The following is a 20,274-nucleotide window of genomic DNA, read 5'->3' as shown; positions in this document are numbered from 1 at the left end:
TGACCTTCAACCCTGTTAGTGCACTCCCTTTGGCCAATCAGGAGCAAGCTGGGTGGACTTCTGAGCATCTGATAAGACAGAGGAGTAGATCTCCAAACATCCGTAGCTGTATCAATTATTCCCAAAGAACCAGAGAGAGAGAGCAAGAGAGAGCGAGAGCGAGAGAGACTTTGGACAAGATTACACAAATCTAATTTCAGGTGGGAGTATAGTGGTATTTTATGTTGTGTACCTGTGGTGTTTGGGGTCATAGGTTAGAGGTCAAGCTTTAAGGTGTTGTGTATCTGTGGTCTTTGGGGTTACAGTGGATAGTCTCAGAGAACATGTCCACAGCCTGAGAGTACTGGCTGCTTAAACAGCTGAATACCCTTCTCTGGAGGAGAACACACACATACAGTGTTAAACTGGGGTCATTTCAGTGAATAGATATAATCATTCTGAGACAATTGTGTTCATGTCACCCATTAGTGAGACTCTCTTCCTCTTCACAGGGTCTGAACTCTCCACCTGATATGAGACAACTCAGTTAACACTGCCTCTGTGTGTGTGTGTGTGTGTGTGTGTGTGTGTGTGTGTGTGTGTGTGTGTGTGTGTGTGTGTGTGTGTGTGTGTGTGATTAATTGTTAGTGCACACTTCGGGAAGGGTGGAGAAAAAAAGTACTGGGGCCAGGGGCAGAGAGGAACAGGGGCAGAGAGGAACAGGGGCAGAGAGGAACAGGCAAAGCCTAAATCGTTTTCCTAGATATGGTCTATGTCTTTGCCAGGGTAGAGGAATTCAGATCTTTCATTAATGTCGTTTTTTTTCTTTAATTGTCACTCAACGAGTGAATTCAATCAGAGGGAAACGTAAATATACTCCACGTGGCAGCGGATAAAGATACAGATAAAAATGACATTTAATAATGAAACTTCATCTGATTTGATAAAACTGTATTTTATTATGAATGAATACAACTGTTTGACATAATAAAACAGTCATTTGTACACCCAGCTCCCCCACATGCTGAGTGAGGGGTTACATACAGATTGTCATTTTACATTGATGCTCTCAAACAATCATTGTGTACTCCTCATATTGTCACTTTAGTCAACTGAACATACATGTATGAGTCAACTGAACAGACATGTATTAGTCCACTGAACAGACATGTATTAGTCCACTGAACAGACATGTATTAGTCCACTGAACAGACATGTATTAGTCCACTGAACAGACATGTATTAGTCCACTGAACAGACATGTATTAGTCCACTGAACAGACATGTATTAGTCCACTGAACAGACATGTATTAGTCCACTGAACAGACATGTATTAGTCCACTGAACAGACATGTATTAGTCCACTGAACACACAGGTATTAGTCCACTGAACAGACATGTATTGGTCCACTGAACAGACATGTACTGGTCCACTGAACAGACATGTATTGGTCCACTGAACAGACATGTATTAGTCCACTGAACAGACAGGTATTAGTCCACTGAACAGACATGTATTAGTCCACTGAACAGACATGTATTAATCCACTGAACATACATGTATTAGTCCACTGAACATACATGTATTAGTCCACTGAACATACATGTATTAGTCCACTGAACATACATGTATTAGTCCACTGAACATACATGTATTAGTCCACTGAACAGACAGGTATTAGTCCACTGAACAGACAGGTATTAGTCCACTGAACATACATGTATTAGTCCACTGAACAGACATGTACTAGTCCACTGAACATACATGTATTAGTCCACTGAACATACATGTATTAGTCCACTGAACAGACATGTATTAGTCCACTGAACAGACATGTATTAGTCCACTGAACAGACAGGTATTAGTCCACTGAACATACATGTATTAGTCCACTGAACAGACATGTACTAGTCCACTGAACAGACATGTATTAGTCCACTGAACATACATGTATTAGTCAACTGAACAGACAGGTATTAGTCCACTGAACAGACAGGTATTAGTCCACTGAACAGACAGGTATTAGTCCACTGAACAGACAGGTATTAGTCCACTGAACAGACAGGTATTAGTCCACTGAACATACATGTACTAGTCCACTGAACAGACATGTACTAGTCCACTGAACATACATGTATTAGTTCACTGAACAGACATGTACTAGTCCACTGAACAGACATGTATTAGTCCACTGAACAGACAGGTATTAGTCCACTGAACAGACAGGTATTAGTCCACTGAACATACATGTATTAGTCCACTGAACAGACATGTATTAGTCCACTGAACAAACATGTATTAGTCCACTGAACAGACATGTATTAGTCCACTGAACAGACATGTATTAGTCCACTGAACAGACAGGTATTAGTCCACTGAACAGACAGGTATTAGTCCACTGAACAGACAGGTATTAGTCCACTGAACATACATGTATTAGTCCACTGAACAGACATGTATTAGTCCACTGAACATACATGTATTAGTCCACTGAACAGACATGTATTAGTCCACTGAACAGACATGTATTAGTCCACTGAACAGACATGTATTAGTCCACTGAACAGACATGTATTAGTCCACTGAACAGACATGTATTAGTCCACTGAACAGACATGTATTAGTCCACTGAACAGACATGTATTAGTCCACTGAACAGACATGTATTAGTCCACTGAACAGACATGTATTAGTCCACTGAACAGACATGTATTAGTCCACTGAACAGACATGTATTAGTCCACTGAACAGACATGTATTAGTCCACTGAACAGACATGTATTAGTCCACTGAACAGACATGTATTAGTCCACTGAACAGACATGTATTAGTCCACTGAACAGACATGTATTAGTCCACTGAACAGACATGTATTAGTCCACTGAACACACAGGTATTAGTCCACTGAACACACAGGTATTAGTCCACCAAACAAACACTGAGTGTACAAAATATTAGGAACACCTGCTATTTCCATGACATTAACTGACCAGGTGAATCCAGGTGAAAGCTATGATCCCTTATTGATGTCACTTGCTAAATCCACTTCAATCAGTGTAGATGAAGGGGAGGAGACAGGTTAAAGAAGGATTTTTAACCATTAAGATATTTGAGACATGGATTGTGTATGTGTGCCATTCAGAGGGTGAATGTGCATGACAAAATATTGAAGTGCCTTTGAACGGGGTACAGTATTAGGTGCCAGGCGCACTGCTTTGAGTGTATCAAGAACTCCAACGCTGCAGGGTTTTTCATGCTCAACAGTTTCCTGTGTGTATCAAGAATGGTCCACCACCAAAAGGACATCCAGCCAACTTGACACAACTGTGGGAAGCACTGGAGTCAACATGGGCCAGAATCCCCGTGGAACGCTTTTGACACCTTGTGGAGTCCATGCCCCGACAAATTGAGGCTGTTCTGAGGGAAAAAGGGGGTGGTGCAACTCAATATTAGGAAGGTGTTATGGGTCTTGTTCCAATATCCACAGTAGCACACTACTTGTTTCATTTAAGGTGGTCTAGTGTGGATGTTAAAACACCCTATGGACACTGGTGACGTTCCAGGCTGACTCATGGTTGCGTGCCACGTCACTGACTGTGCAGTCGTGCATCAGTTTGCTATATCATGATTGGGTTAGCTGACATCTTAAACAAACACCTATCCATGTGTTGTGAGAGAAGGCAGGTGAGTGCAATTTAGTCTGCCTGGAACATGCCCCATATTCAATTAAAAAGCATTGATTATTTATCCCCTGTTGGGGCAATTACTTGGCACCCTATGGCATCAGGCTGGCAAAGTGACATCACAAGGGGTCACACGTTCAGGTCACATGACCATACATACATACACAGTTAAACACATGATAACAACAGATGTCAGCCCCCTTAGTGTCTACAACATGGTCATCACAGAGGAGGTTCACTGGGCAAAGATCCCTTCAAGTTCTAATGATGAAGTAATTTCCATGTTTCACAGTTCAGGCCGAGTGAGAGGGGGAAGGAAATCAGAGGTTCACTCCTCTTCACTTTGATTGACACTTCACACACTCATTCTATATGTCTAGTGTTCTGTCTGGGATCTGTGGTCTGTGCCAGAGGACTACAAACGGGGTGACACCCCCCCCAAGCATCCTGTTCCCTTTTAAAGTAGGGACACAGTCCCTCATCCTCTTCCTTAATCTTCATCATTCTGTTCCCTCTCTACTATCCAGTCACTGCGTGGTGGTCAGGGTTGCCATGGTTTCCTGTCTCTTCCTTTCTGGTCAGGCTTGTGTTTGAAGCGACACTTGTCACCATAGAAACAGCCGGTGGTCCTCCAGAAGAAACACTCGTCACCATTGATGGGAGCCATCCTCCTGGTCCTGGGAGAGAGAGAGACAAACAGTATGAAAACACAAAAACACTTCCTCCTTCCATCACTTTGTACATTTCAAACTTTTCGGAGTTGATTTGGAACACTTTATAATAACTCATAATGATGTTTTGAATGACAGACGGATGTCCTTACCCTGTGGAGGCGTACTGGGAGGCTGAGGAGGTGTTGAGGCCTGTAGGGTTGGTCCTCTGAGGAGAGGGAGGGGTTCTCTGCATCCAGCGGTCTGGGTACCTGATTACCAACCTGGTGCTCTCCAGCTCCACACCCTGGACAGGAGGACAAACAGCAGGCACATTCAAAATACATGCAATAGGACCAATAGCACAGTCCCAAAAGTACAATGGAACCAATAACATTGTATTGGGTTTTATTACCGGCACAGAAATTGTTTTTCCTTTGCAGCCAGAAAGGAGTTGAATTGTTGTACTTTTCTCTCTGTGTTGGACAATGATGATACTATTTATGTGCAAGACTCAAGCTCTTCACTGAAGGCTCTTGACTCTGTGTATCATGCAGAGACGTCTAACTCACCATTGTGATCTCTACTGTGCTGTCAGGTGGACATCAGTAGCAACACGCAGGCTCAAACACTGGCACATTCTTATTCATTTAAGAAAAACTGCTCTTCTAGCTCAAAATGAGAACACATAATACAAGCTCAGATCTCAAATCTTGTTTTATGCTAATAGTCCCATTCCTTATTCAGTCCCTGATCTTGAATTCCCTCCAAGCCAACCTAAAACACCAGGACCTGATCTTGAATTCCCTCCAAGCCAACCTAAAACACCAGGACCTGATCTTGAATTCCCTCCAAGCCAAACTAAAACACCAGGACCTGATCTTGAATTCCCTCCAAGCGAAACTAAAACACCAGGACCTGGTGTCCCTGGAGGAGTTCAAAGGACAAATAGATGAACAGGTCGTTGAGCCATGTAGCTGTTTCTAGTTGTCACCCCATGTCACTAGTTTGCATTGCCTTATGTAAGGAAGCATGTTTTACACTACACACACACACAGTTTGTTTGCTGGTATATTTGAGCTGTTGCCAGTGTCTTCTGTCTGTGTTGTCCTTTTAGTAAAACTTATTTCTAATAAAGTTTTTGTACAGAGGTTTTCGTTTTTCGGGATGTCTCATGGTCTGACAAACATCGCTCTGCCACCTTTCACCGCAAGTGCGACATCGACGGATGCGGTGGACTGATATCTCTATCTTGAACGGACAGATTTTTAGGTGACTTGTATTATTATGTTAGATTGAAACAGTTTTTTGGGGGGGTTATCCATACTCACAGGAGGCCTTTAGCCTCACCGTCATTGTAAATAATAATTTGTTATTAATAATTGACTTGCCTGGTTAAATAAAGGTTAAATAAACATTGTCCCAATCAGACAACAGAACCAAAAGCATAGTCCCAAAAGTACAATAGCATAGTCCAAAAGAACAGTCCCAAAAGTACAATGGAACCAATAGCATAGTCCCAAAAGTACAATGGAACCAATAGCATAGTCCCAAAAGTACAATGAAACCATATGCATAGTTCCAATCGTACAATAGAACCAAAAGCATAGACCCAAAAGTACAATCTCCTATAGTTTAAGCTAAATTGAATTGAAAGAACATCTCACATAGTTGAAGGCATATGACAGCATTATGTTTCATCCCACAACTCACCTGGAGCCTCTCCAAGGCGCGAGCGGCCATGTTGGCATTCTTGAAGTTGACAAAGGCACAGAATCTCTCATGTAGAACTCTGATACTCTCTATTTCCCCACACCTACAGTAAAGAACATAGAATTAGAACGTAAAAGAATAATGATCACCATTCCAACTCAACAAACAGATAAATGTCATAGTATTAGAATGGTGGACCAGTGGCCAATATGAGTAAACCATTTAAAATGTTAATGTTATGTTTCTTGATGATTATCACCACACACCATGTAAGAAACAAAGAAAGTCACAGCAAGAGAAGCCTAAGCAGTGGATATGGAGATCGAGATAGATAGGTGCAGCTACTGAACAAAAACAGATGGAAATGGGGCATGATGGTCATACGTTTTGAAAAGGTCCCATATGTGTTTCTCAGTAAGGTCCACGGTGACGTTCCCCACCCAGAGAGAGGGACAGGGGGACCTGAGGACAAGAGGAGAGAAGGGGACCATGGTGAAAAACACATTCATTACAGCAACATTATGCAACCTAAATGCCACCCTATTCCCTACATACAGTTGAAGTCGGAAGTTTAGATACACTTAGGCCGGAGTCATTAAAACTCGTTTTCAAACACTCCACAAATGTCTTGTTAACAAACTATAGTTTTGGCAAGTCGGTTAGGACATCTACTTTGTGCATGAAACAAGTCATTTTTCCAACAATTGTTTAGACATATTTTTTCACGATTATTTCACTTATAATCCACTGTATCACAATTCCAGTGGGTCATAAGTTTACTTCCTGACATCAGTCAGGAAGTTAAAGCTTGGTCGCAAATGGGTCTTCCAAATGGACAATGACCCCAAGCATACTTCCAAAGTTGTGGCAAAATGGCTTAAGGACAACGAAGTCAAGGTATTGGAGTGGCCATCACAAAGCTCTGGCCTCAATGCTATAGAACATTTGTGGGCAGAACTGAAAAAGTGTGTGCGAGCAAGGAGGCCTAAAAACCTGACTCCGTTACACCAGCTCTGTCAGGAGGAATGGGCCAAAATTCACCCAATTTATTGTGGGGAGCTTGTGGAAGGCTACCCGTACCGTTTGACCCAAATTAAACATTTACATTACATTTAAGTCATTTAGCAGACGCTCTTATCCAGAGCGACTTACAAATTGGTGCATTCACAATTTAAAGGCAATGCTACCAAATACTAATTGAGTGTATGTAAACTGATACACTGGGAATGTGATGAAAGAAATAAAAGCTGAAATAAATCATTCTCTCTACTAGTATTCTGACATTTCACATTCTTAAAATAAAGTGGTGAACCTAACTGACCTAAGACAGGGATTTTTACTAGGATTAAATGTCAGGAATTGTGAAAAACTGAGTTTATATAAACTTCCGACTTCAACTGTTGTTCATTACTATTGACCAAGGCCTATAGGGATCTGGTCAAAAGAAGTGCACAATATAGGGAATAGGGCAGGGTTTCCACTAGCCAGTAAAAGCCGGCTTTAGGCCGATTACATTTATTTTTTATTTTAAAGCCGATAAATAAAATTGCCATTGGCCAATTGTCCGGGAGAAGAAAAAAATCACATTGCAAAATAGCCTAAAAAGCATTATTCATTGATGGAAATACCAGTTGATCTAAATACATTTGACTGGTCATGATTATCGGTCTATAGGTTAATTTGCATAATTTAGTGGAATTAAATTGGCACGTGTGTACAGTATATTCATAATGCATTTTATTTATCACAGGCATACAGATACAGAGCCTTTGAGAGAAAAAAACTGCCAGACAGCGCGAGTGCTGCTGCTACAGCATCTCAAACAGCAAATGAACAGGCAACGCAAGGCTTCATCGCCACGTCACACACCACTTTGCAATGAGATGGAGGCAGTACACATTTTGAAAACATATACTTCATTGATTGATACCTGAACTTTTTTAAATCAGGGGTTGGTGTCACGATCGTTTGTTGAATAAATGGACCAAGGCGCAGCGTGCGTAGAGTTCCACATGTTTAATCAACGAAACTCACAAAAAAAACAATAAAGAATAATCAAACGTGAAGTTCAAGCAGTGCTCACAGGCGACTACACAGAAATAAGATCCCACAACCAACAGGTGGGAAAAGGCTGCCTAAATATGATCCCCAATCAGAGACAACGATAAACAGCTGCCTCTGATTGGGAACCATACCAGGCAAACATAGAAAACAAAAACACCTAGATAGGAACACCCCCAAGAACACCAAAAACACCCACAGAATCATACCTGCGGGGGAGAAGCATCTATGAAGGAACTTTGAATGTCTGATCTTCAGAGAGTTGGCTTAACTAACATTGGACCAGAACAAACCCTTGATGATGACTCTCAGTTCCATTACAGTACACTATGAAACTGCTGTACCCTGCCTATTTGCTTAAAAATATCCTTTGCTATTTATTTGTATTTTTTATACGTTATGTTTTATGACTGCTGCAAAATGCATTGCCTCTCTGCGGACATTAAAGTCTTCTGAATCTGAATACATAATTCTGCCTAGAGTTTGAGAGCTAGACCAGAGCTAGCTAGCTAGCTAACAAGCTTGTGTGTGCAGAGCAGCACCAGAATTCAAATAAAAACATGTCTATAGTACTATAGTATCCTTAACTAGCATTGAAAAGGTTAATCCATTCTTCTCTAATAAAAAATATTTTAATCAAGCGTGTAACGTCAGTAGCTACGGTAGACTACGCTTCGGAGGGAGGGGCAGTTAGCCTACACACACACACACACTCAGGCAAAGATTTTCAGCTGGCAGGCAGGCAGACACTGGATTAAGTTTCTGAGTGACAGAGTGAGGGCTTTGCATTGGCACTTTGTTGCATTTTTGGTGGGACTGGAAAAAAATGCCCGGAAAGAAAATAACATTATTAACTGGTTCCCATGCTTTCAAAATAACAGTTCTGTTTCGGTACAGTATAGATCACTTTCGTTCTTGGTTCTGGTTCTGTTCTTTGTTTTCGGGGTCTGTTCCCCAAACCAGTTCCAACCCCTGGTTTTACTACACATTATTAGGCATGTCTTACTTTGCGTCAAAGTAGCCTGGCCAAAATCAGACTATATCCGTGGAGGCAATTATTTTATATCAAATTTCTTTCTATTCCAGTAAACAAAGGCACAATCCTAGTCATACCAGCAACCCATGCTAGTTGTTGCATATCAGATGTCCCCTCTTTCAACATTTCTAACAGATATTTTAATCTCTGTCATATGACACCGCTCGCATGTGCAGTGTTCTTTTGACAATGGTGTTCTCCCGCTAATTGCATTATGGAACAAACATTCACACATAGCCTACTGCCTTCTGCACATTGTTGCATTCATAATGTGAAGAAATAACAGTTTAACATTTGAATCTAAACCAGCGGTCAACAACCTTTTCTGAGTCAAGATCACTTTGAGTCAAGATGCCGAGATCTACCGCTCAGCTTTTTTAAAAACATGACTTAAACATAAGCCTTTGCAACATTAACTAATTAAAAACAGTCCTGTAGCAATGAGGTTTGCACAGTAGGCTATAGGCCCTATATATCATCACTGCATATTGGCTATGCTTGAATTGGCCTGCCAATATTGTTGGTTGTATCTGACCCTTTTTTGATTATATTTCATAATTGTAGGTATATGATCACACTGGTAATACATTATTTGTTCTATTACTTGTGAGCCACAGCTGAGTGAGCATAATAACTTGCTTATTTTGTTTAGTGTACTGATGGCCTGCATCTGATGGTCAGTCTGAGGGGAGGGAAGGAGCAGCGGTGAGGCTGCCTCTCACCGTCCCTCCTCTCTCCCTCCCTCAGCTGAGAAAAGGGGACACAGTCTTCCAGCTGATGGTGAGGCTTAAGTCTCACTGGATTACTTCTGCCTCATGAACCAATTAATGTTGTTACTCCTATGACCAGAGAAATAACAACAACACAAGCTTATCGAAACACTCACATTTTATGGCTTATAAAACTGATGAACTAAGTGTTGACAGTGCTGAATAACAACTTAAACATGTTATTAATTATAAAATCAGCAGCTCTTTGCTGTATTTGTTGAGTCTCTGTCTTTTCCTGGTTTTAAACGTTTAGAAATCTCACATGATCAACTTTGCTGTGAGTTCAGGCTTCTTTTTACAGTCTATGGAGCGAGGAAAATGTGCAGACACGGTGATCTGAGCTATCTGATTGGCCAGCGGTAGGCCTACAGGTGCACTTGATTTGCTCTCTGGGCCTGCCGAGTAGGCGGAGTTCCTTTAGACACATGAAATGGTTTAAAATGGAAACACTTTGCTTTCCCGGCACTAGGGCTGCTGAATCAAGTGCACATACCATCAACAGCGTGAAACCAACAAAACAAAAAAATAGGAACGCAAGGCTTTATCATTGGGTTTTTCACAGAAATGCTTGGTAATCGACTAGGAATGGCTTGGAAATCGAGCAGTCGATCGCGATCGACCAGTTGGCGACCACTGATCTAAACCTTCTGCTCTGCAGATGTAGCCTAGTCCTACTGGTTGAATGAATTTGGGCTCCATCTTCCCACAACTGTCCCAGAGTCTGTTTGGTACAGGCTATTTCCTTCTCCACAAGTTGACCAATAGAATAGGTGAACGTTTCTACTATGAGGGAGAGTAGATTAACAGGCTAGTTATTTTGCTGTTTGTGACCCGTCTTGTTGTCTGAGGAAAAGTAAATGTGGACAGTTATTCTAACATCTTCAAAGTGCTCATCAGAATTCAGTAAGAATGACACATTGTATGACACATTGTTGCATCTTCAACTTGCATGTTCTGTTAATATGAATCACCATAATTTGAATGTGATTTCTGTCATTCTGAGCACTGTGGGTGGACGCCCTAATCAGCTTACACACCCAATTCAGATGGGTTCCGATAAATTTCTCAAATGTCCGGTAAATTCAAATGCTTCTTGGCAAATGTCCAGCGCCACATTTTCCTAATGTAAACCCTGGAATAGGGGGCCCTTTGGGACAGTCTATAGCTTCTATAACTGTAGGGATGTCAATTAAATGATCTATTATAGGACCATTTAGATGACGAATAACAAACAGAGTGGTGGTGGTCTCAGTCAACAAAGCTGGTCTCAAATGACGAGATAACCTTGTCTGAGACTTGAAGATTCATGTTAGCTCCCGAAGCTAATGCCTAGACTTTAGCTCAGTGGGATAACATGGTCTAGAGCCACACTAACAACCCAGGTATGATACCCAGAGTTAACCTGTTGGGGATGGGGGCGCTGTTTAGACTACTTATGCTAATGTGGCTAATTTTTTAAACGGCTTCCCACAAAATCCTTGATCGTACAATATGCATATTATTATTATTATTGGATAGAAAACAGTCTATAGTTTCTATAGGAGTTGAAATTTTGTCTCTAAGTGGAACAGAGCCCATTCTACAGCAATTTCCCTGACATGGAGTCAGATTTGAGACATGTTGGCCACTTTTCTGAAGTCAGTTAAAAGGGCACTGTCGTTGCTATGACTATACGGACACTTCTTACGTCTTCCCCTGGATGCCTTTACGTGATGACGATTCCAACGGGCTCGATTGCGCGTTCACAGGCCCTACAAATGAAAAAACTCTGAAGCTAGTCATTCTTTGGGAGCTGCGTAACGCGCGTGGAAGACACCGACCCTCTCCTGTTCCAAGCGTTAGTTTAGCCTGTTATATTTCTCCGGTCATCTTTTCACTCGTTATAGGAGTTAAAAACATCATAAGGTAGTTAATTTAAAGCGTTTTATAGCAATTTATATCCGTTTAGTGCGATTTTGGGACATTTATTTTTGCAACGATGTGAAAAGTTGGGCACGCTTTTCAGTTCATCCCGAACGCAGTTGACTTTTCCACATGGCAAGAGGACAGCTTTCCACCAAAAGACGATTTCTCCCAAGAAAGGATCCTTTGCCCAAGATACTGATGGAAGAACAGCTCAAGGTAGGACATTTTTATTATGATAAATCGTGTTTCTGTCGAAACATTTTAGTGGCTTAGGACGCCATGTTTTTTGACGTAGCTTCGCTTGGCGCAAATTGTATTGAAAAGTAAGGATAAATTAAAAAATGTAATAACGCAATTGTATTAAGAATTAAATTGTCTATCAATCCCTGTCCACCCTATATTTTTTAGTCACGTTTATGAGTATTTATGTATAAGAGTAGATCACTGTCTAAGTGGCGCAAGGACATTTTCTTTACCAGCTTGTCTACATTTCACATTGTCTAACCATGATTTTGGTGGCTAAATATAAACATTTTCGATCAAACTCTATATGGATTGTGTAATATGATGTTACAGGAGTGTCATCTGAAGAATTCTGAGAAGGTTAGTGAAAAAATTAATATATTTTTGGCGATGTTGACGTTATCGCCCACTTTGGCTAGAATCAATGCTGGGCTGCTATGTGCTATGTGCTATGCTAATATAACGATTTATTGTGTTTTCGCTGTAAGACACTTAGAAAATCTGAAATATTGTCTGTATTCACAGGATCTGTGTCTTTCGATTCGTGTATGCTGTGTATTTTTACGAAATGTTTGATGATTAGTAGTTAGGTAAACACGTTGCTCATTGTAATTATTCTAGTCCATTTGTGATGGTGGGTGCAATTGTAAACTATGCCATATACCTGAAATATGCACTTTTTTCTAACAAAACCTATCCCATACCATAAATATGTTATCAGACTGTCATCTAATGAGTTTTTTTGTTGGTTAGGGGCTATAAATATCTTAGTTTAGCCGAATTGGTGATGGCTACTGGTGTTGGTGGACAAATAAAAGATGGTGGATTATGCTAATGTGTTTTTAGGTAATAGATGTACATCTTTACATATTGTGTCTTCCCTGTAAAACATTTTAAAAATCGGAAATGTTGACTGGATTCATAAGATCTGTGTCTTTCATTACCTGTATTGGACTTTAATGTGTGAAAGTTAAATATTTTAAAAAAATATTTTTTTTGAATTTCGCGGCACTGGTTTTTCAGTGGGGGGGGGGGGGGGGGGTGCCGCTAGCGCCACGCTGATCCTAGACAGGTTAAACATACTCACCCAGTAGAGTCCTCAGGGGAGGAGAGGTCCACCACTGCAGAAAGAAGAGGAAAAGATTCACTTTACTATGAAACATTGTAGCGAAACCTCACAACAAATCAATGTTAGATGTACAGTAAGTATTTCTATATTGTTGTAGTATATTTGGTAAATCAAACACTTTAAATGCAATGCCCCCTGTGGTGGGGTGTGGTAGTACAGCCTGTCTATCCTATGCCCCCTGTGGTGGGGTCTGGTAGTGCAGCCTGTCTATCCTATGCCCCCTGTGGTGGGATCTGGTAGTGCAACCTGTCTATACTATGACCCCTGTGGTGGGGTCTGGTAGTGCAGCCTGTCTATACTATGTCCCTGTGGTGGGGTCTGGTAGAGCAGCCTGTCCCTGTACCATGTCCCTGTGGTGGGGTCTGGTAGTGCAGTCTGTATATACTATGTCCCTGTGGTGGGGTCTGGTAGAGCAGCCTGTCTATACTATGACCCCTGTGGTGGGGTCTGGTAGTGCAGTCTGTATATACTATGTCCCTGTGGTGGGGTGTGGTAGTACAGCCTGCCCCTGTACCTCTGTCAGCCTCAGGGGAGCCGAGAGCAGCCTGCACCGTGGTAAACTTCTCCAACAGCAACACACTCTGCCCCTCCTCAAAACCCAGATCCTACAGGGGGGGAAGAGAGAGAGCGAGAGAAAGAGAGAGAGAGAGAGAGAGAGAGAGAGAGAGAAGGGGTGAATTGATACACTGATCAGATCAGATCTCAGAAACAAAACAGAAAAGACAAAAAAGCTCATCACAAGTTCACCAATCAACACCAGTTATCCTATGACAAAAGACTAGAGCCTGACCCCGATCGTAGGCGAACGAATAAACCCCCAAATCCTTTCATTCTGTTAGCAAACGTGCAATTTCTTGAAAATAGAATAGATGACCTACGCGGAAGATTAAACTATCAATGGGACATACAGGACTGTAATATTTTATGCTTCACAGAGTCGTGGCTGAACGACAACACTATCAACATACAGCTGGCTGGTTAAACGCTGTATCGGCAGGAAAGAACAGTGTGGTCGTTCAGACAAGGGGCGGCGGACTATGTATTTTTGTACACCTGGTGCACCATATCTAATGAAGTCTCAAGGTTTTGCTCACCTGAAGTAGAGTATCTCATGATAAGCTGTAGACCACACTATCTACCTAGAGAGTTTTCATCTGTATTTTTCGTAGCTGTCTACGTACCACCACCGCTGGCACTAAAACCGCACTCAATGAGCTGTATTCCGCCATAATTAAACAGGAAAACGCTCATCCAGAGGCGGCGCTCGTAGTGGCCGGGGACTTTAATGCAGGGAAACTTAAATCAGTCTTGACAAATTTCTATCAGCATGTTAAATGTTCAACCAGAGGGGTAAAAAAAAACTCTGGACCACCTTTACTCCACACACAGAGACGCATACAAAGCTCTCCCTCACCCTCCATTTGGCAAATCTGACCATAATTCCATCCTCCTGATTCCTGCTTACAAGCAAAAATTAAAGCAGGAAGCACTAGTGACTCGATCAATAAAAAAGTAGTCAGATGAAGCAGATGCAAAGCTACAAGACTTTTTTTGCTAGCACAACTGGAATATGTTCCGGGATTCCTCCAATGGCATTGAGGAGCATACCACCTCAGTCATTGGCTTCATCAATAAGTGCATTGATTACATCGTCCCCCACAGTGACCGTACGTACATACCCCAACCAGAAGCCATGGATTACAGGCAACATCCGCACTGAGCTAAAGGGTAAAGCTGCCGCTTTCAAGGAGCGGGACTCTTACACGGAAGCTTATAAGAAATCCCGCTATGCCCTCCGATGAACCATCAAACCGGCAAAGCATCAATACAGGACTAAGATCGAATTGTACTACACTGGCTCTGACGCTTGTTGGATGTGGCAGGGCTTGCAAACCATTACAGACTACAAAGGGAAGCACAGCCGAGAACTGCCCAGTGACACGAGCCTGCCAGAAGAGCTAAACTACTTCTATGCTCGCTTCGAGGCAAATAATACTGAAACATGCATGAGAGCACAAGCTGTTCCAGATGACTGTGTGATCACGCGCTCTGCAACCGATGTGAGTAAGACCTTTAAACAGGTCAACACTAACAAGGCCGCAGGGCCAGACAGATTACCAGGACGTGTACTGCGAGCATGCGCTGACCAACTGGCAGGTGTCTTCACTGACATTTTCAACCTCTCCCTGTCCGAGTCTGTAATACCAACATGTTTTAAGCAGACCACCATAGTGCCTGTGCCCAAGAACACTAAGGTAACTTGCCTAAATGACTTCTGACCCGTAGCACTCACGTCTGAAAGGCTGGTCATGACTCACATCAACACCATTATTCCAGAAACCCTAGACCCACTCTAATTTGCATATCACGCCAACAGATCCACAGATGATGCAATCTCTATTGCACTCCACACTGCCCTCTCCCACCTGGACAAAATGAACACCTATGTGAGAATTCTATTCTCATTGACTACAGCTCAGTGTTCAACACCATAGTGCCCTCAAAGCTCATCAATAAGCTAAGGACCCTGGGACTAAACACCTCCTCTGCAACTGGATCCTGGACTTCCTGACGGGCCGCCCCAAGGTGGTACGGGTAGGTAACAACACATCCGCCACGCTGATCCTCAACACGGGGGCCCCTCAGGGGTGCGTGCTCAGTCCCCACCTGTATTCCCTGTTCATTCATGACTGCATGGCCAGGCACGACTCCAACACCATCATTATGTTTGCCGATGACACAACAGTGGTAGCACTGATCACCGACGAGACAGCCTATAGGTAGGAGTTCAGAGACTTGGCCGTGTGGTACCAGGACAACAACCTCTCCCTCAACGTATCAATACAAAGGAGATGATTGAGGACTACAGGAAAAAGAGGACCGGACACGCCCCCATTCTCACCAACGGGGCTGTAGTGGAGCAGGTTGAGAGCTTCAAGTTCTTTGGTGTCCACATCACCAACAAACTAACATGGCCCAAGCACACCAAGACAGTCGTGAAGAGGGCACGACAAAACCTATTTCCCCTCATGAGACTGAAAAGATTTGGCATGGGTCCTCAGATACTCAAAAGTTTCTACAGCTGCACCATCGAGAGCATCCTGACTGGTTGCATCACTGCCTGGTATGGCAACTTCTCGGCCTCCGACCGCAAGGCACTACAGAGGGAAGTGCGTACTACCCTCAAGCTTCCTGCCATCCAGCACCTCTATACCATGCGGTATCAGAGGAAGGCCCTAAAAATTGTCAGACTCCAGCCACCTGGACATAGACTGTTTTCTCTGCTACCATAGGGCAAGCGGTACCGGAGCGCCAAGTGTAGGTCCAAGAGGCTTCTAAACAACTTCTACCCACAAGCCATAAGACTCCTGAACATCTAATCAAATGGCTACCCAGACTATTTGCATTGCCCCGACCCCCACACCCCCTCTCCCCCTCTTTTACACCGCTGCTACTCTCTGTTGTTATCATCTATGCATAGTCACTTTAATAACTCTACCTACATGTACATATTACCTCAACTAACCGGTGCCCCCGCACATTGACTCTGTACCGGTACCCCCTACGTATATATAATCTCACTATTGTTATTTTACTGCTGCTCTTTAAATACTTGTTACTTTTATTTCTTCTTATGAATTTTAAAAAAAAACAGCATTGTTGGTTAGGGGCTCGTAAGTAAGCATTTCACTGTAAGGTCTACCTACACCTGTTGTATTCGGCGCAAGTGACTAATAAAATTTGATTTGACCCCTGACCCCAGTCTCCCCTCACCATGAGTTGCAGGACCTGGCAGTTGAAGAGCTCAATGGAGGCCTCCTCACAGTCCTGATCCAGCTTCAACACCTGCTGCATGGCCCTCTCTGCCTCACCATACCGCTGGAGAGAGAAGAGGGGAGGAAGAGAGGGAGGGAGGGGAGAGATGGAAGATGGAGTCAGATTTCACAGACAGACAGACACACACACACACAGCAATGTCCACGTTGACAGTAGAGAGCTCAGACACTGACCTTTAACCCCATCAGTGCACTCCCCTTGCGGAAGTATCCCTTTGGCCAATCAGGGGCGAGCTGGATGGACATCTGAGCGTCTGATAGGGCAGAGGGGTAGAGCTCCAGACACCAGTAGCAGTGTGAACGATTCCCAAAGAACCTGAAAGAGAAAGAGAGAGAGACAGATAGAGAGAGAGGGAAAGGAGAAAGAGAGAGAGGACACATTAAAACACAAGTTGACAGAAATCTAATTTCAGGTCAGAGAGCATAGTGGTGCGATACGTTGTATTTAGGGTCAGAGGTCAAGCTTTAAGGTGTACCTGTGGTCTTTGGGGTCACAGTGGATAGCCTCCGAGAACATGTCCACAGCCTGAGAGTACTGGCCCTGCTTAAACAACTGAATACCCTTCTCTGGATGAAAACACACACATAGTGTTAAACTGGGGTCATTTCAGTGAATTTGAAATAATCATTCTGAGACAATTGTGTTGTTCATGTCACCTGTTAGTGAAGCACTCTTCTTCTTCACAGGGGCTGAACTCTCCACCTGAAATGAGACAACTCAGTTAATACTGCCTCTGTGTGTGTGTGTGTGTGTGTGTGTGTGTGTGTGTGTGTGTGTGTGTGTGTGTGTGTGTGTGTGTGTGTGTGTGTGTGTGTGTGTGTGTGTGTGTGTGTGTGTGTGTGTGTGTGTGTGTGTGTGTGTGTGTGTGAACATGCATGTGTTTCCAGCCCTCCGCACCTCGCTGGTCCTAGCCTCGTTCTCCTTGTTCTCTCTAGAGGCGCGGCCTGCACTGGTCCTGGCTTTGGGTCTGATATGACTGGCAGCGTTGGCCACAAACGCACTGCGGACGTCCCACTCTGGCTCCTAGAGGAGGAGATGTAAATCAAAACGGCACCCTTATAATTCACTGCTTATGACCAGGGCCCATAGAATCATATAGCTCTGGTCAGAAGTAGGGCATTATATAGGGAATGGGGTGCCATTTGGGACACAGATATAATAGACAGAAAGAGACAAAGAAATACTTTCTATCATCCTACATCTATTAGTTTCTCTGGTGTATCCTCCCCTCCATACCTCCCACCCACCCCTCCCTCCCTCCCTCCCTCCCCTACCTCCTCTGGGGTCCTGACAGGGGGCTGGCGGTTGCTCTTCTTCCCAGACACAGCGAGAGGAGGCGTGGGCTTGTTCTTGGCAGGAGGTACTACCCTCTGTACCTCCTCCTCCTCCTCCTCACTTTCACTCTCAGACTCTGACGCTACTCCCTCCTGCTCAGCATCCGCGCTCTTCTCCAGTTTCTTTCGTTCTTTCTGTCTCTGTAAAGAGAGAATGGTGAAGGTGTATTGAGGGAGGGTAAGGAGGACAGGTGTGTGACAGGTGGACCAGGTATGACAGAGATAATGACAGGTGGACCAGGTATGACAGAGATAATGACAGGTGGACCAGGTATGACGGAGTTAATGACAGGTTGACCAGGTATGACAGAGATAATGACAGGTGGACAAGGTATGACAGAGATAATTTGGTCCTGCCGTACATACCTACACGTACGCTACGGTCGCAAGACGCAGGACTCCTAATTGTCCGTATAATTTCTAAGCAAACAGCTGGAGGCAGGGCTTTCTCATATAGAGCTCCATTTTTATGGAATGGTCTGCCTACCCATGTGAGAGACGCAGACTCGGTCTCAACTTTTAACTCTTTACTGAAGACTCATCTCTTCAGTGGGTCATATGATTGAGTGTAGTCTGGCCAAAGAGTGTGAAGGTGAACGGAAAGGCTCTGGAGCAACGAACCGCCCTTGCTGTCTCTGCCTGGCCGGTTCCTCTCTCTCCACTGGGATTCTCTACCTCTAACCCTATTACAGGGGCTGAGTCACTGGCTTACTGGTGCTCTTTCATGCCGTCCCTAGGAGGGGTGCGTCACTTGAGTGGGTTGAGTCACTGACGTGATCTTCCTGTCTGGGTTGGCGCCCCCCCTTGGGTTGTGCCGTGATCTTTGTGGGCTATACTCAGCCTTTTCTCAGGATGGTAAGTTGGTGGTTGAAGGTATCCCTCTAGTGGTGTGGGGGCTGTGCTTTGGCAAAGTGGGTGGGGTTATATCCTTCCTGTTTGGCCCTGTCTGGGGGTATCATCGGATGGGGCCACAGTGTCTCCTGACCCCTCCTGTCTCAGCCTCCAGTATTTATGCTGCAGTAGTTTATGTGTCGGGGGGCTAGGGTCAGTTTGTTATATCTGGAGTACTTCTCCTGTCTTATCCGGTGTCCTGTGTGAATTTAAGTATGCTCTCTCTAATTCTCTCTTTCTCTCTCTTGGAAGACCTGAGCCCTAGGACCATGCCTCAGGACTACCTGGCATGATGACTCATTGCTGTCCCCAGTCCACCTGGCCGTGCTGCTGCTCCAGTTTCAACTGTTCTGCCTGCGGCTATGGAACCCTGACCTGTTCACCGGACGTGCTCCCTGTCCCAGACCTGCTGTTTTCAACTCTCTAGAGACAGCATGAGCGGTAGAGATACTCTTAATGATCGGCTATGAAAAGCCAGCTGACATTTACTCCTGAGGTGCTGACTTGCTGCACCCTCGACAACGACTGTGAATATTATTATTTGACCATGCAGGTCATCTATGAACATTTGAACATCTTGGCCATGTTCTCTTATAATCTCCACCCGGCACAGCCAGAAGAGGACTGGCCAGCCCACATAGCCTGGTTCCTCTCTAGGTTTCTTCCTAGGTTTTGGCCTTTCTAGGGAGTTTTTCCTAGCCACCGTGCTTCTACACCTGCATTGCTTGCTGTTTGGGGTTTTAGGCTTGGTTTCTGTACAGCACTTTGAGATATCAGCTGATGTAAGAAGGGCTATATAAATACATTTGATTTGATAATGACAGGTGGACCAGGTATGACAGAGATAATGACAGGTGGACCAGGTATGACAGAGATAATGACAGGTGGACCAGGTATGACAGAGATAATGACAGGTGGACCCAGGTATGACAGAGATAATGACAGGTGGACCAGGTATGACAGAGATAAACAAATAGTCACTGGTTCCTTATTCCTCTGGTGCAATACCAAAAACCAACTCCATTACTCAACTCTATTACG

The 20,274-nt window shown here is 43.7% G+C and overlaps 1 protein-coding gene across 1 annotated transcript in view; it reads right to left on the bottom strand.

Moving 5' to 3' along the window:
- Positions 1-915: 915 nt before the first annotated feature.
- The window catches only part of LOC129844118 (uncharacterized), a 34,031-nt gene continuing 14,672 nt past the window's right edge, over positions 916-20,274 (bottom strand). Inside the window, exons 3-14 of the mRNA XM_055912513.1 lie at positions 18,283-18,483; positions 17,906-18,031; positions 17,665-17,710; positions 17,484-17,574; positions 17,182-17,323; positions 16,946-17,050; positions 13,686-13,776; positions 13,130-13,163; positions 6,412-6,489; positions 6,028-6,130; positions 4,488-4,621; positions 916-4,341 (exon numbers count right to left, since the gene is read on the bottom strand). Coding sequence (XP_055768488.1) covers positions 4,206-4,341; positions 4,488-4,621; positions 6,028-6,130; positions 6,412-6,489; positions 13,130-13,163; positions 13,686-13,776; positions 16,946-17,050; positions 17,182-17,323; positions 17,484-17,574; positions 17,665-17,710; positions 17,906-18,031; positions 18,283-18,483 — 1,287 coding nt within the window. The 3' untranslated portion in view covers positions 916-4,205. The remainder of the gene's footprint in view (positions 4,342-4,487; positions 4,622-6,027; positions 6,131-6,411; positions 6,490-13,129; positions 13,164-13,685; positions 13,777-16,945; positions 17,051-17,181; positions 17,324-17,483; positions 17,575-17,664; positions 17,711-17,905; positions 18,032-18,282; positions 18,484-20,274) is intronic.

Source organism: Salvelinus fontinalis, unplaced genomic scaffold (genome assembly GCF_029448725.1).
Source record: "Salvelinus fontinalis isolate EN_2023a unplaced genomic scaffold, ASM2944872v1 scaffold_0176, whole genome shotgun sequence".
Classification (NCBI taxonomy): Eukaryota; Metazoa; Chordata; class Actinopteri; order Salmoniformes; family Salmonidae; genus Salvelinus; species Salvelinus fontinalis.
Note: the sequence above shows the minus strand (reverse complement) of the source record. Positions and strands in the feature narration are given on the sequence as shown.